The 22284-nt window shown below is 34.7% G+C and overlaps 1 protein-coding gene across 1 annotated transcript in view; it reads right to left on the minus strand.

Moving 5' to 3' along the window:
* Positions 1–17918: 17918 nt before the first annotated feature.
* Positions 17919–22284, minus strand: part of LOC142983067 (lachesin-like) — a 124954-nt gene continuing 120588 nt past the window's right edge. Inside the window, exons 7-8 of the mRNA XM_076129885.1 lie at positions 21465–21643; positions 17919–18365 (exon numbers count right to left, since the gene is read on the minus strand). Coding sequence (XP_075986000.1) covers positions 18265–18365; positions 21465–21643 — 280 coding nt within the window. The 3' untranslated portion in view covers positions 17919–18264. The remainder of the gene's footprint in view (positions 18366–21464; positions 21644–22284) is intronic.

The raw sequence follows: 22284 nt of genomic DNA on the forward strand, positions 1-22284 counted from the left end.
TTGGAATTTTATGTGTTTTCGAACTCTACAACATTTTTTTTAATGATAACCTACGCCATTCCTGGATCCCTCTTGAAATAAATAAATAATAAATATCACTGGACAACTCTCACACGGTCATTTGATTCCAAACTAAGCAAAGCTTGTACTATGGTAATCAAATAACTGATTAACTTACTTATATACTTCTAAATACATACTTATATATTAGATAAATTGACATCCAGGCTCAGAACAAATACTCGTGCTCATCACACAAAGATTTGTCCCGGGTGGGATTCGAACCCACCACACGCGGCGCTATGGTTATTGCGACGAGGAGACCACTCTAACCACTGCGCCAAACGTGGGTATATTTCATACCTACGCCTCTGCCTACACCTTAGTTGTAAGAGGCGTAATTTTATGTACAATTGTATTATTTACAATTTTGCCGTTGCCAACAAACTCTTCTATAATGTGTAATTCAATAGCGTAACAAGATTTATTCACCCGTACGTTTGAGCACACCCTGTATACAGCCTTCAAACGCCTTGCGGTCTGGCGACAAACGTACGCATTCATCATTGGCTATAACCAGCGCTGTATTAACTTAGGTCTTGTATTTCCTCTGAGGTTTGTGCCGAAATGAGACAAAATATTGACAGAGTATTATGAGGATTTATTTACTTAGTTTAATGCTATAAACCTTCATGTAATACTAGCTTTATAAGTTACTAGCTGACTCGCGCAACTTCGCTTGCGTCACATAAGAGAATCATAATTTTCCCCGTTTTTGTAACATTTTTCACTGGTACTCTGGTCCTATTGGTCGTAGCGTGATGATATATAGCCTATAGCCTTCCTCGGTAAATGGGCTATCTAACATTGAAATATTTTTTTTAAATCGGACCAGTAGTTTCCGAGATTAGCGCGTTCAAACAAACAAACAATCAAACAATCAAACAAACAAACTCTTCAGCTTTATAATATTAGTATAGATAAGTTATGTATCTTCTCGCAACTTCGTTTGCGTAGTAAGACTTCCTAGTGAGAAAAGTGAGTTCAAATCAATACCCAGGTACAAAATATAAACAAAATCTGTTTCGTAGTGTTTGTGTGAAAGTGTAACAAAATATCCGAATAGTCTTTCTTCCAACTATGTTGGAGTCGGCCTCCAGTCTCACCGGATACAGCTGAATACCAGTTTTTTCCATGAAGCGACTGTCTATCTTACCTCCACAACCCAGTTACCGGGGTTATAACACGATATGAATATACTCCGACTCCAACTTAGTTAACACTTTTGCTGCGGCAGCATTGGATTAAAACCTTCTACTAGTGCGGTACGAGACAAATACTGCCTGTATCTATATTTCCTGCTATGCGTTACGACCTCTCTTTCTCTATACGATCTACGGTAGCCTCGGGTTCTCTATGAATTTTCGAAAGATACAGAGATTTTACAAAACCAGTCATTCACGGCAATATATATGCCGTATAACATAGAAGTGAAAAAAATCTAGTGATGGGGTTTACTTCTGAAATAACAATCGATATTTTAAATATATTCTTTACTAGCTGACCCGCGCAACTTCGCTTGCGTCATATAAGAGACAATGGGTCAAATTTTTCCCCGTTTTTGTAACATTTATCACTGGTACTCTGCTCCTATGAGTAGTAGCGTGATGATGTATAGCCTATAACCTTCCTCGATAAATGGAATATCTAACACTTAAAGAATTTTTCAAATCGGACCAGTAGTTCCTGAGATTAGCGCGTTCAAACAAACAAACAAACAAACAAACAAACTCTTCAGCTTTATAATATTAGTATAGATTATAGACACAAAATTAAAATTTTACAGTGTATAAATCAACATAATTCTTCTTAATTAGTCAACATAATAATTATTCTTGCAAGTATCGGCAATTTCAAAAATATTTCAACATAAAAATTAAAAGCAGTCACATTGTCATGTACATACTAAGTACAAATACACTAATTAATAAAAATGGATTTTCTAAATTTTGGTCCATATTAAGGTACTAAATTATTATACTTACTTTTGAATCTATAATGAGATCACACAATATTAGGAACATTAATTTGACGAAATGAAATAAATATTAAGAATACGTAGGTCTCACTTACGGCCAGCACTAACGCAAACTGAGGCGCCGCGCGGACGCATGCAGTAAGGCGCGGGGTTGGGGGGGTACGGCAAGATAGTCGCCGTACCGCACTGAATATAAATACTTACCGTACTGTGCGTTACGGCAACTATTTTGCCGTATATTATTAGTGTACAATATTATTATATTAAAAGCAATAATATTGAAAAGATCAATGTCTCTTTCCTACACGTACGGGAACATAGTTAGATCACTCCCGCACCGCGCGCAAAACAAGGACACCGAGCTGTCGCACTGGCTGACCGTCTAATACGGCAAAATACTTGCCGTAACGCAGCGAATGTGTTAAAGACTAGGCTATAAAAAAAGCTAAAAAGAAAAACTAAAAAAAAAAACTGAAGACTAGGCTGATGATGATGATCATAAATATCCTATAGCCGGTGACTTGATTTGACTTGGAGGCGTCCCTAGAAAGATAGCCAGACGCAATTATCGACCCAGAGGCTGGATATCCAAAGGGGACTTAGCCCAGCATGCAGCAGTGGGAAATAGGCTTGTCAAATAAGAAAGAAATCATACATTTATAAATAACTCCTTCAAAGTTACAATCTGAGAATCTATGTATACCTATAAATATAATATTCCTCCCAAGAGCGGAGTACATTTCATTAGAAACATTTTCCTTAGCGACGCACATCAAAGTTGTACAATATGAGGATATAAGAAAAAATAGTATACTACTGGGATTCGCTTTTATCCCGCAAGTGCATTGTGAAGCGGCGGTGTGTTACCACTTCGGTATTTTGTGTTGACTCCATTTTGAATGTGATTATCAATAATAGATAGAATAGTAATGAAATAACTATAAGTAGAACTATTTTATTGAAAGTGGTTATAAATAGTAATATCCTCTGATTTTCCATGTTTTCATCGTGGAAGGTATTACGTGATAATTTTTTTGATCGGTCTCAGATATATTGGTTTGAAATAATGGTCTAATTCCTTAAAAAAATATGAGATATTTCGTTTAAATTCTATTATAACATCAGAAACTGAAGTGACTGGCAGAATTGTAAAAAATATGGTTTTTAAACCATCAGAAATCGACATGACCTGGCAATAAACCCACTTTCTGCACCTTTTACTATCTTACGACAAGTGTAAAATGTGCATGAATATATTATTTAATTTTGACGTTGGATTAAAGCAAACTAATTCTAGAAAACAGTAGCGCCATTCTATACAGACAGTATTGTAGAGTATCGAAACTTTCACATTTAAAAAGTACTGCCAAAATAATTCCTATGTCGCCCGTTAGAGGCGCTGATCAGATTTACATAATTTCTCGATAGCTAGCCGGTTGTCGGTAGTCGATAGTGGTAGAAAGTCGAGTTAACGATCACATATGCGATTCTAACTAGGGCTATATTTGTGCAATTTAGAGTACAATTTCTAGTAGAGTATCGCGGTACAGTTTTTGCGCCAACAACAAAATCCCGAACTAGGAACATGCACAAGAGACAGTTATTACATATCCCCGTCACTTTATTACGACAGACAACTATTAATCACTGCGTGACGTCATCCCTTATTTTATTAATATGAGCGTGTAATGCAAGTTTTGTAAGTCACATGATGAGAGTGTAGGAGGGGTTTTATGTAACTATTTTTGTTTGATGTGATGTTTGGATTTTGTGGAATTGTTAAGATTAATGGTACAAAGTTTTTCTTTCAGGATATTGCAGAGCTATTTTTTGAAATAGTTGCATTAGTGTTGTAATGTTGTATGAGTTTTGGTTATACTTTACTTTCCCAGAGGATATTAATTAGTTGGTAAGTAAGTGTACTTTATTCGTGACATTTAATTACAGGTACAGTTTTATCGAAATTGGTTCAGCTATTTCGGTGTGACAGCGTAATAAACAGATCGATCGAATTAGCTTATGATGTATTTAAATTCGGTTTTTAATAGACCTATTTATTTCTTAATATTATTTTCTATCATGTCCTTTCGTTAACTTACATTTGAAATTATGTAAAATTTCATTTTCAAAGGCTGTTTTAACAAGTAAACCGTCTGATATCTTTGAATGTCAAAATAATTATCCTTTATAAGTAGGGTCGTTCAACCTTCGAAATACACAAACCTAGTTATTTTTGTTAAGTGACTCCATTTTCAATCTGCATAATCCTTTTGCCAGACCATTAAAGAAACATATTGAAGGATTTCTTTAAAATATTTAAATCTGTCTTATATTCGATTCTGAATTAGGTTTAAAGGCAATTTTTCTCAGTATAAGTAATACTTTTTGACATTTCTTTGTAGACTTGTATGTCATTTTTATCAATATCTAATATTCTTTTATATTAGAGAATGGTACATCTCAATACTATTGTAAAATTTAGTCGAAGACAACAACAAAAAAATATTAACGCGTAGATTGCTACGCCATTTTTGTGCTACGTCGTAGCAGTACTGCGTAGCGTGTGCTACGTCGTAGCAGTACTGCGTAGCGTGTGCTACGTCGTAGCTCATGTCGTAGAGAGCGCGTACTGGAACTAGGAACGTAGCACTGTGCGTAGCTAAGATTATATTTAGCTTTAGTATTTTTTATTAACTATTTCAGACAATTTTAAGAATAAATTTAACATTTATTTTACAAGATAACTGTATGGGGTGCTAACTGGACCACACACACCTTGGAGATTTAAATGATAGTCACTGATAAGTTAAATGAGATGCGATTTATTGAACACTTAACTACTGCGTAACTAATGATATATGAATGCGATGTAATAATGAGTACCTGCATTAATGAGTGTATGTTGCGTACTAACACAATAATTATAATTTAGTAAATGCGATGTTACGGTAAAATGCTAAGTATGAATGACGCACGAGCCATGTACGAAATATGACTCGTACAATAACGTATTTGTTCATCACCTCAAAGTTATGCCTTCAGCACATAACAACAATATTTTCAACGATAATACACTACATTTGACAACCTAAAACAAATTAACAACCCGATTGTAAAGCCTTAACAAATAAACAACGTTAGTCCATTCACCATCCTTTTCAACAAAGTCTCAAATAAAATAAAGAACCGAGCTAATGTAGATAGAACTTTGTCAAACGAGCTTTCAGGTTAATGAAAACTGAATTGGATTGGTGTAATTCATCTATAGTTTCACCAGTACGAAAATGAACCTTATACTCCAAAATTTAGAGTCCAGTTTGGCTTGTACAAGTAAGACAACAGAATAGTAGTGACATGTGTCTCATGAGTAGAATTGAAGTAGTTTTGTAGTACTGTTAGCAGTTTTTAGTCATTATTCTTTATGGAGGCTTCTATTGCTTTGTTTTTGATATTGTTCATTTAAATTGTGGTAGTTGCCGCAGTTATAACGTGGTTAACTTGCTATTATTTTGTGTATGTTTCCAATTATGGTTGAAACACTATTTTATTGTACGTTCAAAGAATTTTAGTAATTCACTTAACAGCATAGTTTAAATGTAAAATTAGTAATATCTTGTACCAAAGAAATTAGTTTAAGTGCTGTCTTACAAACACATTTGAGTGCATACACAGACTCGACATTTATTACATAAAAATAATAATTAGTTGGTTAGAAATTATTCATCAATAATTTTAGTTTAATTTATAAAATTAAGACCGAGCATTCTGGAACTGATGAGAAAAATAATAACAATACTTTTCAAGCGTATATTCTGCCTTGTGACGGGGATGCTTTTTTCTTCTTTTCTTTTTCTATTTTGCAGGTATTATAAGTTTATTCATATTACATTTTTATTCTGTGGGATTTAAATATCTGTGTCATTTGTCAAGAGTTCAAAAGTATAACTGGTAAAACACAATAGGTGAATGTCAAATATATTATTACGACATTTCTTAAACACGAAACTAGTATGTTATTAGAATGAGAAATTTCAGAGAGTATCACAAAACCAACAGAACTTAAATTACCTGTCAATATTAATTGTCACATTACAACAGCACAAGTCAAATCGCGGTGAATACTTAGTCCGAATCTCCCAAAATTATACTGCAACTGAATCAACTCGATGCTTGAAACCCTTTGGCCAGTACTGAATTTTGTACGACTAGAACGACGTTCTCACTTGTAGGGTCTCCGCGTGTCAATTATGGCTGTCACAGGTTGAATCCATTGATTAATCATATGTAGGTATATGTAGGTTCAATGTGGAGTTCTTAAAATATGTACTAGGGTTGTCTAGAATATGTATATGTTTCGGATGTGTGTTAATATGTATACGTGACAGATTTTGATTGCGGTTCTATCCACGTGGCATGTGTAATTGTAGGAATAAAAATATAGCAGAAATTTAAAATCACGTTTTTGTTATGTGGTACGATCCCTTTTTCCTTTCTTCATTCACATCCATGCACCTCGTCAATTTACCACTGGACGAAATTTGATTTAAATATGTACAGTAGTTTTAAATTAGTCCTTACTACATATAATAATATGTAGGATATATGTACTTACACAGATAAAACAGAGACATGCATTACTTATAGCACTGTAGGAACACTGCCGACGCTATGGTTTTGTGTAGTCAGGCGCAGGTTTCAGCGCAGAATTTGTTTTCCCGAAATCCCATAGATGGGTCGAATTATAAGTAGCCATGTGTAGAATATAATTTTATAATGTGGAAAAGGGAAATATATCCCATTATTATGACGCAAGTACAATATTTTCTTAACTTCTATAGCATAAACGAAATCTATTCAAATGTTATCATGGAGTTAAAAAAACTAGATGGTACCACATTTATTTTAAAGGCGTTGAAATTAAACGACGCGTGAACATAAATTGGAATGAATTGAATCATTTTACATAATAAATAACCTGCACATTAAAAATACATTACTTGGTAACCTAACATTATTGTAAATAAAATTAACTTCAAAGCTCATTTGATTTAGCTCAAAAATATGTTGAAATATGTTTTCTTTCACAGTCCAAATAAGTCATTCAATGTATTACACTCTGTTTAATATTTAGTCTATATTTTTAGTGTTGACTTTACTTATATGGCTACATAAATATTAAAAAGGTTAATTTGTTAGTTTTTCCGGCTTTAACATCTTTGATACTAGGTTGACCACTAACAATACAATAGATATCTAGATATATAGGTAGATATGTAGACGGTAGCATACGCCACATTAGCCACACCAAAGCACATCCTGCTAACCAATACTACTTACCTAGACTGTACCATGTACTATACCGCTTCGCCCTAGTCATGGAACGTTTTATCCTAAATGTCCTGCTACCAACAGCGGGAGCGGATAAGGCTTAGTAGCGAGTATCAAAAGTTTGACATTAAAAATATTCAGAAAATTTGTTCCTACCGCATCCATCTCTCTCTCATCGTATGGTTAGTGGTCAACCTAGTGTCAAAGTTGTTCAAGCCGCCCGAAAGGCCTTTGATGTGGCTTAACGACTGTTATCTTAATGGACAATAACCGGGACCGACTTGTTACGTGCCCTCCGAAGCACGGAGACGCCCAGTTCAAATACCACTATGCGGTCACCCATCTATAGAATGACCGCGCCAACGGTTGCTTATCCCACAGATCGTTTACCGAACGGTGAGCGCAACTGGCTATGGACGTCTCGCGCTGATTAGGTTTTCGTACTTTGTTGATAGCTAGCCGGCTAATGATAGTCCATTGAGATTTGATTTAAACAAGACCTTGAGTGCATGGATATTTTGAATATACTTACGTCTGCTGTATGAATCGGTTCTTTTTTATTCGTTGGGTAGAAATCCTTCTATCGTATAGTTAAACAAAATATACGTTATAAAAGGAAAAGGGTTTCCAATAAAATACACATAAAAATGAACAGTTATTTTTTATTATACGCGGCTGACTTAACACTATCATATAATAATATGTACAAATATTAACAATGACATATGAGCTTCTTTATCACATACACTAAGTATATATTTACATTTTAAATATAACAAAAACATACCTTTTATACAACGTTTTCAAAAAACGATATTATTTTATACACAAAAAGCACTATGATGAGTTGTTTTGTTTTGTTTGTCGTATGGTTAGTGGTCAACCTAGTGTCAAAGTTGTTCAAGCCGCCCGAAAGGCCTTCGACATGGCTGAACGACTCTTATCTTAGTAGACAACAACCGGGACCGACTTTTTACATGCCCTCCGAAGCACGGAGACGCCCAGCTCAGATACCACTATGCGGTCACCCATCTATGGAATGACCGCGCCAACGGTTGCTTAACCCACAGATCGTTTACCGACCGGTGAGCGCAACTAGCTATGGGCGCCTCAAATGAGTGATGATGTTTCTTTTTTCATACATGGCAATGAATTGATTCTTCGAATTTGTAATGCAAAGTTTCTGCACCTGGCCAGTGTGGTGGACTCAAGGCCTAACCCCTCCCTCATTCCGGGAGGAGATCTTAACCCAGCAGTAGGGTAGTAATGGGCTAAATTTATTGGTAGTTTATTAGAGCATTTACTTGTACCATTAATCAAAAGTAACGTTATATAAGATTCCAGATTTTTGACAAATTAGGAATAATACTTTTTATTTATGTCTATTTTGTTTAAGAAAGACATAACATTAAAGACATAAAGTAAAGATCACTTACGACTTTCTTCAGTAAAAGTGTAAAGCACTGTGAAGAACTGCGTTACAATCAAAAAGGTCGTAAGTTACAATAAAATATATAGACACTTACGTCCTTTTGTAACTTAGTTGTACTAGTCAAAATCCTGATATTTTCGACTACGAATATTTTGTTACAAGCAAATGCTCTGAATTACTCCCACATTCATACATTTTGTATGACATTTCAATTTCCGATTATTATGTCCCAATGAATGGTATTGAAACCTTACATTTTATTTCAATACAATAAATAGAAATAGCTGTAATTTTACAAATGATTTTTTACCGTGATTGCCGATGACATTTCATATAACGAAATGAAAATATGCACGAAAAATTAATTTTGTTGTTAAATCTATTGAAACTGTTTTATTTATAAAGAACGATGACAGCTACGTACGACGTATTATTATTATTAAAATTTAAAAAAATAATATAGGTTATTTTACTTTACTTAATATAAAATAATGTCATCTTGCTACAATTTTGATGTCAATTATACATATGCAATGAATCTAATAAGGCTTGCTACACACGTATTCGGTTTGGCATTCATCGACCAAGCGGGCGGCTAAACCGAAAATGAGCAGAACAGATGGTAGATAGATGTGTGTGTTCGGAAAAAAATGCCGCTCGACATCGCCGCTTAATAAAAACCGAATCGTGGCGATCGAACTTAAAAGAACTACCCGATCGGCACAAGCCGAACAAGCAGTAATTGCTTCGAGTCGGTTTTGTTGTTTGATAAATACTGCTGAACTGGCCATGCCGACCCGTATACGTGTGTAGTAAGCCTGAGAGACTATAGACAAATACTGAAATGTGTCTCAACTTCAAGAGACTTATACAGCGCCAGAAAAATAAAATAAAACAGAACATAGGGACAAAAGTAATGCCGTCCGTTTGAGCGACACGTCAAAATGACGTCACTAGATTTTAAGTTAACAATCACGTTTGTAGCATGATTCTCTACAACTGGAACGAGTATCGAGAGTTTGACATTTAAAATGTACTGTCAAAAAAGTTCCTACGACGCCCGCTAGAGGCGCTTAACCGATTGTCATTCGACATTTTTTGATAGCTAGCCGGTTGGTAGTCGATAGTAGTAGAGAATCGCAGTACAGAATGATAGAGATAATTAAGTTTCTTGAAATAACGACTGGTCTCCGTAATTTGTATGTTTTTAAAATTTGATATTTGCACTGACATTTTGTTTGACTTTATGTCGCTTGTTTCAAAAAACTTTACAATTCTTTAAGCAGATAGCAGACATTTTGTGCTTTTATGACATCGGATAATTTTGTCATCTTGACAGATTATGTAAGTATAGGTAATTTCATCTTTTCTTCAAATTTATTAACAAACAACAAAGAAAAAAAGGAATTACCCAAATGCTCGCAAATAATTTATTATGTTGGATTATGATTGATATCGAATCAGATTTTCAGTATTACATACCCACAAAGTTAAAAATACAGCACAAGTTGCCTGTTTCTCTAACAGAGTAATATCAATAAAACTATTAATGAAGCCAAACTTCGAACATTTAAACAATAACTAGGCAACAAAAATGTTTTTTGAAAACTGTTCTTTAACAAATTTTACTCTTTGAGCGTAAATTCTGTACCAATGGTTCGAGAACTTTCCCATTTATTGGTGCATTTCGACCGGCAGTAAAATAATATTTTTGCATCGCATGAAAACATCGGCCATTTTTGTTACTCTTTACAGTTGAAATCGTATGAATTTATTTGCTTTAAAATTTATCATTGTGTTTGTTTTTATTGTGATAAAATATTGTTATATGATTTTGTGTTACAGATAGCAACTATAACATTTTTATATGAACATGCAGATATTTTGCACTTTAGAATTCGTTTACAGCCATTTTAAATAAACTGCCAGTAATGCTAGGTATCGGCGCAGTGGTTTAGGTCGCCACGCCGATACCATTGAGTCGGGAGGTCGTGGGTTCGATTCCCACACGGAACAATTATTTGTGCGATCCACAAATAATTGTTTCGGGTCTGGTCGTGCTTTGTGTCCATTGTTTGTATCTTTGTAAAAGTCCCCGCGTTTTTTCAATATTCTATTATAATATTCTTCCACGAAATAAAATCGTATATAAGATGTTTTTCAAACTAAAGTTAGTATAGATGAAAATACAACTAGCAAAACTTACAAGTGGTCTTGTTTGAAATTCTTTGAACGCAATTAATATATCATAGTTTTCTCGGTATTTTTTCATCCAATATATTTTTTTATTTTGTGACAAATTAGGAGCCAGCGTTATATTTATTAAAACCATTGAAAAGTATCAATCTAATCTTTTGGCGACTTGTAACAACTATCTTTCGAGGAACCTTCGAAGGAATAGATTCGCTTTGCTCTGATAACATAACATCGTATTTACCATATATTTTGCGAATAAATGTCGTTATCTTTTATATCACCAAGCGGCCACCCATCTATAACATGTCCGCGTTAAAGGTTGCTTAACTTATTAATCGCTAGTGACTAGTGCTGACTAGTAAGTCTCATGTGGCATGAAGCTATGTATAGAACAAGAATATCGAAAAACTCAACAAAAACATATTTTATTGCAGAGATTTTTTCCAAATTGAGTTTTTATTTGTTAACAATTATTTACAATATTGTGATCTTCAAATAAATTGATACGATTTCAACGTAACATTCCTATACACAAATATTATAAAAACCTTTTCACTTACATGATGATTTCGTACGTTAATTACATTAGTATTAAAATGTATGTTTATTTATACATTCATGTTTGTGTGGAGTGATGTTTCTTTACACTTTCGCAAATAATATTGACAGTAATAGTACTACTGAAGATAGATACGGAGAAAAAGCTCTTCGTTTTCTTGACGTTTCAGCCAAGTAACACTTGCTAAGTTGACTGAAATTGAATTACATAAACATTTTTATGGGTACATTAAGTAACTAATAGCATAGCTACGAAATGGGTGCCACAAGATGGTCGGCGTCAAAAGGGAAGACCCAAACGGAGATGGCGGGACGACTTGGACGCGTTCCTGGACGATTAGCCGGACGCAGCAAGGGACTGTAAGTCTAGGGGAGAGGCCTTTGCTCAGTAGTGGGATTCAGAAACGGGCTAGATAAAAAAACAAAACAAAAGTAACTAACTTGTGAATTAAGATAAAGATTGGAGTAAACCGCCGGAAGAGTGATTTGGAAGAAGGAGGGAGGCTTTTGCAGAGCAGGACACTCAAACAGGTTAAAGGAAAATGAAGACACCCTGTATTATATTTTGAGGTAGTCAAAAATTATATTGATACAGGTTGTTGCTTTTTCGAGTTTTATTTAAAATGTTTAGTTTTCCTTACGTCTGCTCTTTAAATAATTTTAATTTAAAAGAAAGTCAGTTTTAATAAAACTTAATCAATATGCTACAATTTATTTTCTTTAAAGGGCTAACAATAATAGTCTAGTCGTTATTTCTTGTAAGAGTACTAAGATAAGACTTAAATAGTGCCTACATCTCAGAATAGCTTTAAGTTTTGATGCTAGAGCCTTTATTCATGAGCACAGTGGTCATTCACTAAGACGTTCATGAATAAAGGCCCTTGTTAATTACAAAATTAATTAAGCTACTCCATTTGCAAGCAAAATAATATGTTAAATCATCGTGATTAATTAAAGTAAGTGTTAAATTATAGTGAACTGTGTAATATTGTATTTGAGAAGAAAAGCTAGTTTAATTAAATGTTTAAGTTTAGTACTTAGGTTATACTGAGTGCAAGAACTAATAAATCAATAGATTTTAGTCTAGATTTTTATCTTAGAATGTTTGCGTGTGGCTCAAAATTGCCTTTATGTGATGGTCCAATAAACACTATGCACTGATACACATGCCTGGATCACACACAGTACTACTGTTTGTTTTTGCTACAAACATACAAACACTGTTTACAAGTAAGTAATTTTTTAGCAACTTTTTAGAAGAGACCAATTTTTATTTTTAGATTCTCTAGCCAATGATGTCAAAAAATTACTTATGTGGTGATAGAACTTAAACGAAGATAGGTAATTATTATAATCCGACCCGGGAATCAACCTTAAATCTGTCAGAGTTCGCTTACAATTCTATTATGTAAAGCAAATATATTATCTTTATTTCCGTACAAAATTTGATAAAATCAATCTTATTTAAAAAAGTAAAAAGGAAAATTCAATCCTGCACGGGACTCGAAACCTAGACCACAAGAATCCACCTCACGTTTGAAACATAAAATTCACTTCAACAGATTTCACCTCAGCTCATATTTTATTTAAAACTGTGTTTATGACCCCAAAGGGACTGAAAATTTTAGTTTTATCGTTTTATTACTTACATTCTAACTATTAAGGTGCTTCCCAAAATTTATTGTTGCTACGGAATTAAATTTACAATTATTATGTAATAAAAACGTTTTGAAATAATTTCGTTTGTATCGAGATAACAGGGTTTTATTGGGATGGTATCGAATCCGTATCGCTAAAATGACAGACTGATGTTTGATCAAGGCGAAAAACAATGCGGCGAGCAAGTTTTGCGATGTTGCTATAATAAAAAGGTTCTAGGTACTTTTTTTAATTCAATATGCTGCTATTAATATACATTATATAGCGCTGATCAGTTGTCATAATCTGGGTTAAGTAACCGTTGGCGCGGTCATTCCATAGATGGGTGACCGCATAGTGGTATTTGAACTGGGCGTCTCCGTGCTTCGGAGGGCACGTAAAAAGTCGGTCCCGGTTGTTGTCGATTAAGATAACAGTCGTTAAGCCACGTCAAAGGCCTTCGGGCGGCGTGAACAACTTTGACACTAGGTTGACCACTAACCATACGACAAGATGAAGAAGTTGTCATAATCAATCGTAATCAATTGTAATCTTGGGTCTAATAATGTTTTGAAATCACAGTTAGATTCAGTATTTGTAACGACTATCAAAAGTGTCAATGTCTGATCTAAATGTATAAATTTGATTTAGTTTGGACAACTTTTATTGTTATTTCTGAGCAAATTCTGAGCAAGATTCTGAGCACAGCGTATTAGGCATAGTAATAATTTATTAAGCATAATTTCTCAAATACGACAGTAAGTTTTAAAGATTGGTGCGTCCAAGCACACAAGAACATAACATAAAACACAAAGAAAAAAACCACAAAACGAGCTTTAAATTTTTCAACCAATGTTTGAACTTAAGTTTGTTTGAAAATCCTTTATTTTCTAGTACAACAGCGGAACTGGAATCCTCTTAGGGGTTTTTACGGATTGTGCCTTTTCTTTTATTCTTTAGGTCTTTTTCTAGACGGACAAACAATTGGACTTTAGTACCGTATGTGTTTAGGAACCTTTTCTTTGTGTACTTAGTGGGTAAGTTGGTGTCAAAGTTGTAAATCTAAAGGCCTTTGATTTGGCTAATGGTTGTAGTCTTATTGACAACGGAGAATCGGTTTTGTTGCGAACAAAAATCGATAAATGGGCAATCTAACACTGAAAGAATTTTTCAAATCGGATAGGTAGTTCTTGAGATTAGCGCGTTCAAACTAACAAACAAACAAACTCTTCAGCTTTATAATATTAGTATAGATCTGAAAGTAATTATTTACCCGTTCCATGTTGTCCATTTGGTTTTTACGGCCATACGATAAAAATAGTTCTTGCTCAATTTTATGGACAAGAAATATATTTTAAATAGTTTTAGATTTCCACGAACGTCCGTGTCCGTCTATAAAGACCCAACGGGTATTAAATCAATCGTAACAAAACCTTTATAACGAATATTTCCATCAAACGTTGCACTATAACATAAAAATATATACAAAGCTTGGAATATAACAATCTTGTTGTACCTAAACAATTGGCAATTGTATTCGAAGGCAAGTCAAACGAATATCGAAAACATTCAATATGCAATGTAAGAAGAATTGAAGCTACCGCAGCTTCAATTTTACTCAAGAATCAAAATATAGATTTCGTAAGTTTGAAAACTTTCATGCATATTTTTGCAGTCTGATTTGAAACTGCTGAGCTTGCTCTGATAACCACAAACAAAGTCAAAGTCAAATATTCTTTATTTCATAAACTTTAACAAGTATTTGAAATCGTCAAAATATTTTTTTAACTACCACCGTTTCGGAAAAGCTGTTGCTCGTGAGAAGAAACGGCAAGAAACTCAAATAGTAATAGTAGTAAATGGGTAAATGTGGATTTGCAATCAAGTGGTTAGGAGTTCAAATCCCAGTTCCGATAGACAGTCGCTCCATCTAAAATAATGGATGCTGCATACGGTGAAACTGAAAGTCCACTCCAACATAGTTGGGAGAAAGGCTAGGCTGATTAATTGTGCCACCCAAAGTCGCTTTAAAGGAATATTTTGCTTCAGAAATATCTAATAAATAGCCATTCCATCGCAACCAATATCATGCTATAGTTGTTTGTTTGTTTGTTTGTCGTATGGTTAGTGGTCAACCTAGTGTCAAAGTTGTTCAAGCCGCCCGAGAGGCCTTTGACGTGGCTTAACGACTGTTATCTCAGTAGACAACAACCGGGACCGATTTTTAACGTGCCCTCCGAAGCACGGAGACGCCCAGATCAAATACCACTATGCGGTCACCCATCTATAGAATGACCGCGCCAATGGTTGCTTAACCCACAGATCGTTTACCGACCGGTGAGCGCAACTGGCTATGCTATAGTGAATAAAAGGGCTAACACAATGAAATTGTTCCTTAGATCAAAGCATAACATATATGTTTGCATACAAAGTGTAAAACGTTTCATGTCTCTCTCGGGCATCGTAAACAACTTGTTATCTTCAGCTTTGCATATGGTTATCGTTTTATGAGCTTAATGTAGCTTTAGATATTATATTTGAATTTGTATTGAATGGTACTTTAAAGATGGTTTGTTAAAACTGCCTGTCTGGTGATGATTGCAGCGTGTGCGAATGCAAATGATCAGTTAGACTTAATAGTTAGTATATGACATGTCGAATCGCGAGATCTTGAGTTTATTTCCCGGGTAGGCCGGTCCCCAATTTGTTGAGAATGTTCTTAATAGTAGGCTGGGATTTGATTATGTACCCGGTTTATGGAAATATAGTTTCGTCTAATTCGTAGAAATTTAAATAACTAAACGTATGGAACATTTCTGTCTACACCTTCGGGTATAAGAAGCGTTTTGTTATATGAAATAACTTTAAGTAATGGTTGTAGCAAGAACAAAATCGTTGCTATTACGCAACGCATTTTATGCTACTTAAATAATTTGTTCCATACCCAAACTGCACAAAAAGATTTCAACCACAATTTAATTCCAAACACTCAATTCTAAATAGAACGAATAAAAAGTAAAATTAAATCAATTTTCAACTAAATTAAGGGAAAAATCTGTGAAACAAACTTCCTTTAAGGAAACCTCCAAAATTAGAAAACTTTACTTCATCTCGAAATACTTAATCGGACATTAAAAGTGAGATGGTCCAAAAATGCTGCGTCAAATACGCCTCGGAGCATCATTGAAATAATTGCCACAGTAATTGTTACAATTTGAATGGAAATTGCAGAGAATTTTGAGGTCTGTACACGTTTGTACGTCATAGTAGAACAATGTGCATTTATGAGAGAACATTAACTTAGTTCATTTATGTTATAGTTAGTCAACGTGGTGGTAAAGTTGTTCAAGACTACAATTATTTATGTTTTCGTACGGCTGGCGGTCTAATATCAAACAATCAATACTTTAAAACAAAATTTCGATTAAATTCTGGTGATCGATTGCTTTATCAAAGACAAGTTTTAGTAAAATGAATACAGATAATAATTTTAAGCAATTGTTCTTTGGAGACGTGCATTATAAATAATTTACCACTCAACACTTCCCAGAATTTCAAATAGTGCAGGAGTTTGGAAAACTAAGATTTCGTCATTTCGCTCCATGTACAGAATCGAGTGCAGAATTTGGTAAAAAATACAGTATTTAATGAAATCGGGAATCATAGACCGCAATCATATTTTAAAACTATAGGAAAATAAAACTATACTAATATAATAAGACTAAAGAGTTTGTTTTTTTGTTTGTGTGTTTGAACGCGCTAATCTCAGAAACTTCTGGTCCGATTTGGAAAATTCTTTCAGTGTTAGATAGTTCATTTATCGAGGAAGGCTATAGGCTATATATCATTATGCTACGGCCAATAGGAGCACAGTACCAGTAAGAAATGTTACAAAGGGAAAATTTTGACCCATTCTCTCTTATGTGACGCAAGCTAAGTTGCGCGGGTCAGCTAGTGTGTCATAAAATGATTTTAGGTTTTCTTTGAAAATAAAAGAGAGGTTAGTGTGTTAAAAGCTGTTTGATCGGAGAAGTGTTCACATGTGTACGCGTCTTTAAAATTTCTTGCAAAATAGACAGGCTTATTGTTATGGACTGAATGAAGCTGTGAAATAATAGTGTTGAAAATAATGGTTTAATTTCCACTGAAGATTATTTGTTGTTTGTTTTCGTACTGAATAGTTTTGGTATTTCGGTAATGTTCGTAATTAAAAGCTCTTTAAAGAGAATTTTAATTAGCTTGTTATTTTTGGTTATACCAAAATGGAGTATGAAGACTTATTTGGCAAGTAAGTTTAAGGTTTATTAAGGTACTTAGATCAGTGATAGTATCTCAACATTAATTGGAGACTGTGTTATTCACATTCATACTTCAATGCATCAACAGATTATGCGACAATTTAGATACATATTTGTCCAAAAATTAGTCTTAACCGTGTATTTTTTTAAGTATTCGGCTCCAATACAATAAACATCATCATCATCATCATCATCATCATTATTGACTTGTGCTTATCAACTGAAAGTAATTCATGTATTATAACTCTTAAACTCTCGCGTTGCATGTTTAATGTATAATAGAATACGGGAATTAAAGCGAACACGCATTTTACCTTACGTTTCGGCGCAGAATGCACTCGCCGTGGTCGCAGGCTGACTGACAGCCTACGACCACGGCGAGTGCAACCTGCAAATTCGCGTTAATTCCCGTATTCTATTATACATTAATTCATGTATTATACATAACTAGCTTTTGCTCGCGACTTCGTCCGCGTGGTTTGTAACTTAGAACAGAATTTTCATACAAACTTTCATCCCCTACTTTATCCTCTTGGGGGTAGAAGTAATCATAATCCTATCTTAGCGGATGCCTACGTCATAACATCTACCTGCATGACAAATTTCAGCCTGATGTAACCAGTGGTTTGAGCTGTGTGTTGATAGATCACTATGTCAGTCAGTGTCACCTTTCTATATTTAGATAGACTTATTTAAAAAAACATCACTCCACACAAAACAGTACCATTTGCTATAACATATAGTGTACATTTTCACATGGCAAGCTATCGAAATTGTCACCGTATTAGACAGAGAGTGATGAGGGTGGGTAATAGGAACCCGTGGAGTCGCGTGATGAAGCTTGGAGATGATGACTGCATTGCTGCTGGGTTTTCACCTGTGAAAGAAAAAATATGTTAGAAATATTCATTATAGTCTTAAAATGTTTGTAAATAAATACCAAACGGTGATGATAGAGGAGTGATCTAAGGTTCCCACGCAAGTGGTCGAGGGTTCGAACTTGAGGCACCACAGCCAAGGCTCTTCGAAGTTACGTGTGTATTAGAAATAAATATAATTACTTGTTCTAACGGTGAAGAAAAACATCGTGATGATATTGCATTCCTTAAATTATTTAACACATTTATTTTCTTTATGCAAGGCAGCGTGGGCATGGAGACTTTGCATAAAGGAAATAACTGTGTTTAATAATTGTTTGGTTATGGGTTAAAAAAACGAAGTTAATGTTTTAATTTTACATATACCTAAAATTAAAGTAATATAAGTACTACAAAAGAACATAAAGTTAACTTTACACGTCTTACTAATTTACTTTTGATCTGAAAATCCAGCCTAAATTTTCATAATCCATATACAACACTAATAAACCAAGCAGTCTCAAATAATTCAATAAAATGTATTTAAAATTGAATACAAGCTTATTACATAAGAGTTCAAAGACCTCCAATAATAAAATTCTATCAATAATTTCAAATTCAGTGACCTTCAAATGTCACAGTTATCAAAGCAAGAAATCTATTATCACTTTCCAATGTCGAGAAATATAAGACGTCATAAAATTTATTCTTGAAGAATTATATTTCGTTACTATTACTGAATATTGACAGGTTATACACACTAAGGCTATGAAACAGCGCTTTAGTAAAACTTAAAAAGTTTTGCATCCTACTAATATAATAAATGCTAAAGTTTGTGAGGATATATGTATGTTTGTAACTGTCACAAAAACGTGTTGTATGGATTTAAAACTCTATGTCCTTTCTCGGGTCTATCAAACTATCTTAGTACAAAAATTAATCCCAAGTGGTTAAGACATAAGAAAGAGACAGACAAATGAACAGAAAGAATTACTTATTTTAAACATTATAAAGCAGTGATAGCCGAGTTTAAGTTGGCACCTCCCACGCAAGTGGTCGCAGGTTCGAATCCGGGGAAACACACCAATGACTTTTCGAAGATATGTGTGTATTAGAAATAATTATCACTAGCTCTAACGGTGAAGGAAAACATCGTGAGGAAACCTTGCATGCCTAAAATTTGTTTAATACATTTATTGAGGGCATGCAAAGTCCCCAACCCGCACTTGGCCAGCGTGGTGGACTCAAGGCCTAACCCCTCCCCCTCGTTTGGGAGGAGACCCTTGCCCTGCAGTGGGACAGATATACGGGTTATTAAAAAAAAAAAAAAACATTATACCTAAACATTACATTTTAAACATAAGTAAATGTTTTATCGTTTCTTCGGCTTCTTGCTGTTATAGGTTGCTAAATTAAACCTGTAATATTTATCCTTTGGAAGCACTCCAAACTCCAATACCTAAAAAACCGCATAGCCTATTACAGTCTCAATTTTATTTCAATGTATCGTACTTTTCAATCCAAGTAATGTTAAATGACGTAAATTCAAAGCAATTCCGCTACCGCTATTCTAAAGCCTAGTCGTGACTCTCGAGTTTGAAATATTTACGTTTGAATAAGCAACTGATTGACTCGATTTCTTCCCAGTCTCCGATAGCCTTTTCGAAGCAGTCTACCGAATTGAATAGTAGGGAAGATAAATTTCGGATTCAGTTATACTGATCACATTATATCGGATTTGAATACGGTTAGGGATATTAACATATTTAAAGATTAACCGCTACTTTTAGTTACAGTTTCGGATATAGCTGCAGACAATACATTATTTCGGGTCATCCTTTATTTTCGGATACGGATGCGTATATTAATGTATTTTGCGATTAACTGCTACTTTTAGGTTTGGATTCGGTGTCGGATATAGAACGGATAAGAAATTATTTCGGCTGTTCCTTTGCTTTCGCATACGGTTACAGAAAAGAGAATATTTCGGACTATCCGTTATTTTCGGATAATTTCGGTTACAAATATTAGATTCATTAATAGATAGACAGATCTGATTGCAAATATATTGTTAAAGTCAAAAACGGATAGGTTACCAATTTATACTACTTATTCAATTATCCGAAGAATTTATACCAGATACGGCTACGGGGAAATATTTTATTAGATTTTTCGGGCGGTTTCGGTTACAGATTATAACGTCCCAATTGAATAGTTAGGATTTGATGTAGGTACTCCAATGTATTTTTACTTGAAGGAAGAATTCACGCTTGGTTATCTTTGTAGGCTTTTAGTCTATTGATAGAATGAATAATGGGCTCGGCGTTACGGAAAATAGAATATGTTCTATTTTATTCTAAAAATGTAGCCTTCGAATCCTTTTGGGAATACGTTTTAGGTACGAGTAGTATGACTCAGGAATATTATGTTAGTAAGAATAAGAAATGTACTTGGTTTTATAAAATAAAAAATAAAATAAACTTAACCTATTAATGACCAACTGCTGGGCAAGGGTCTCCTCCCGCAATGAGGGAGGGGTAAGGCTTTTGAGTCCACCACGCTGGCAAAGTGCGAGTTGTAGACTTTGCATACGTTCAAGAACGGTGTTAAAGAACCTCCAGGCCTGCACTACGATGTTTTCCTTCACCGTTGGAACAATTGATGTTTATTTATAATACACACATAACTTCGAAATATCATTGGTGTGTTGTTCGAACTGGCGACTTCGGTTGGAGGTTCTAACTTTTACCACTTGGCTATGGCTCTCATCTATCTTATAAAATAAATAAATAAATCTAACCTATTAATGTCCCACTGCTGGGCAAGGGTCTTCTCCCGTAATGAGAGAGGGGTTAGACCTTGAATCTACCACGCTGGCCAATTGCGAGTTGGGTACTATGCATATCTTCAAGAACTGTTCTAAAGAACTCTCAGGCATGCAAGGTTGCATCACGATGTTTTCATTCATCGTCAGAACATGTGATATTTATTTCTAATGCTCACATAACTTGGGAAAATCATTGGTGTGTTGCCTCGGGTTAGATCTGCACCCACTTGCATCACAGGTACCAATATATACCACTTGGCTATCGCTCTTATCTACCTAATAAAATACTCACCATTAAATATATGGACGTATATACTAGCGGGCACGGCGTTATTCGGCACGCACGTGTAGTTGCCCGCGTGAGAGACGCTTGCGGCCGGTATCAGGAGGTCAGACAGACGCTGCACCGGGTCCGTGGTCACGTTGATGCCGCGCTCCACGTCGTAGTTTATCATTCTGCTGTTGTGGTACCTGGGTCAATAGAGATACATAAAGTTAGTAAAGAAGAAGTTAGAAAGAGATTGAATGGAATTGACTGCGTGACTGTCGATATAATGAAGCACTGGAATTTTTGGTATATGCGAATGAAAAAGCATGTGTTGGAAACATAGACAGATGTTTTAAGTGTTGTTTGAATGATTAACACGTCAAAAGAATACTATGTTTACTTTTAGGCAGTATCTGACTTTTTTTCTTGAAGATAATGAATTTGTGATTAAAATAAGGACGAAGTTGTTTGGGGCACTCATAAACTTAGAATAGCTCTCAATAATAACTGGAGTAGACTTCATTGAATGGACGTTATTCAAAATACTGAGATGTTCCTTTCAAATGCCAGTCTTAAACTACAGTCAACAACCTACTTCAGGCTACAACCTAAAAAACAAAAAATATAAAGATAGCTTACTGACCAGTAAGTATCTTTGAACAGAAGCATCAAACAACTCAAAATAAAAATCACTCCATAAATCGCAACATCAGAATTCTTTGGCAAGTGTACCGAATGAAAGCCAATCAATATCTGAGAGAGCGTCGCCTGCCAAATCGAATAGCCAAGCAAATTAAATTGTCACTTGGCACCTTTGATTCAGGAAACGTTGGCGTCCAAGTTT

Source organism: Anticarsia gemmatalis, chromosome 23 (genome assembly GCF_050436995.1).
Source record: "Anticarsia gemmatalis isolate Benzon Research Colony breed Stoneville strain chromosome 23, ilAntGemm2 primary, whole genome shotgun sequence".
In the NCBI taxonomy this organism is placed as follows: Eukaryota; Metazoa; Arthropoda; class Insecta; order Lepidoptera; family Erebidae; genus Anticarsia; species Anticarsia gemmatalis.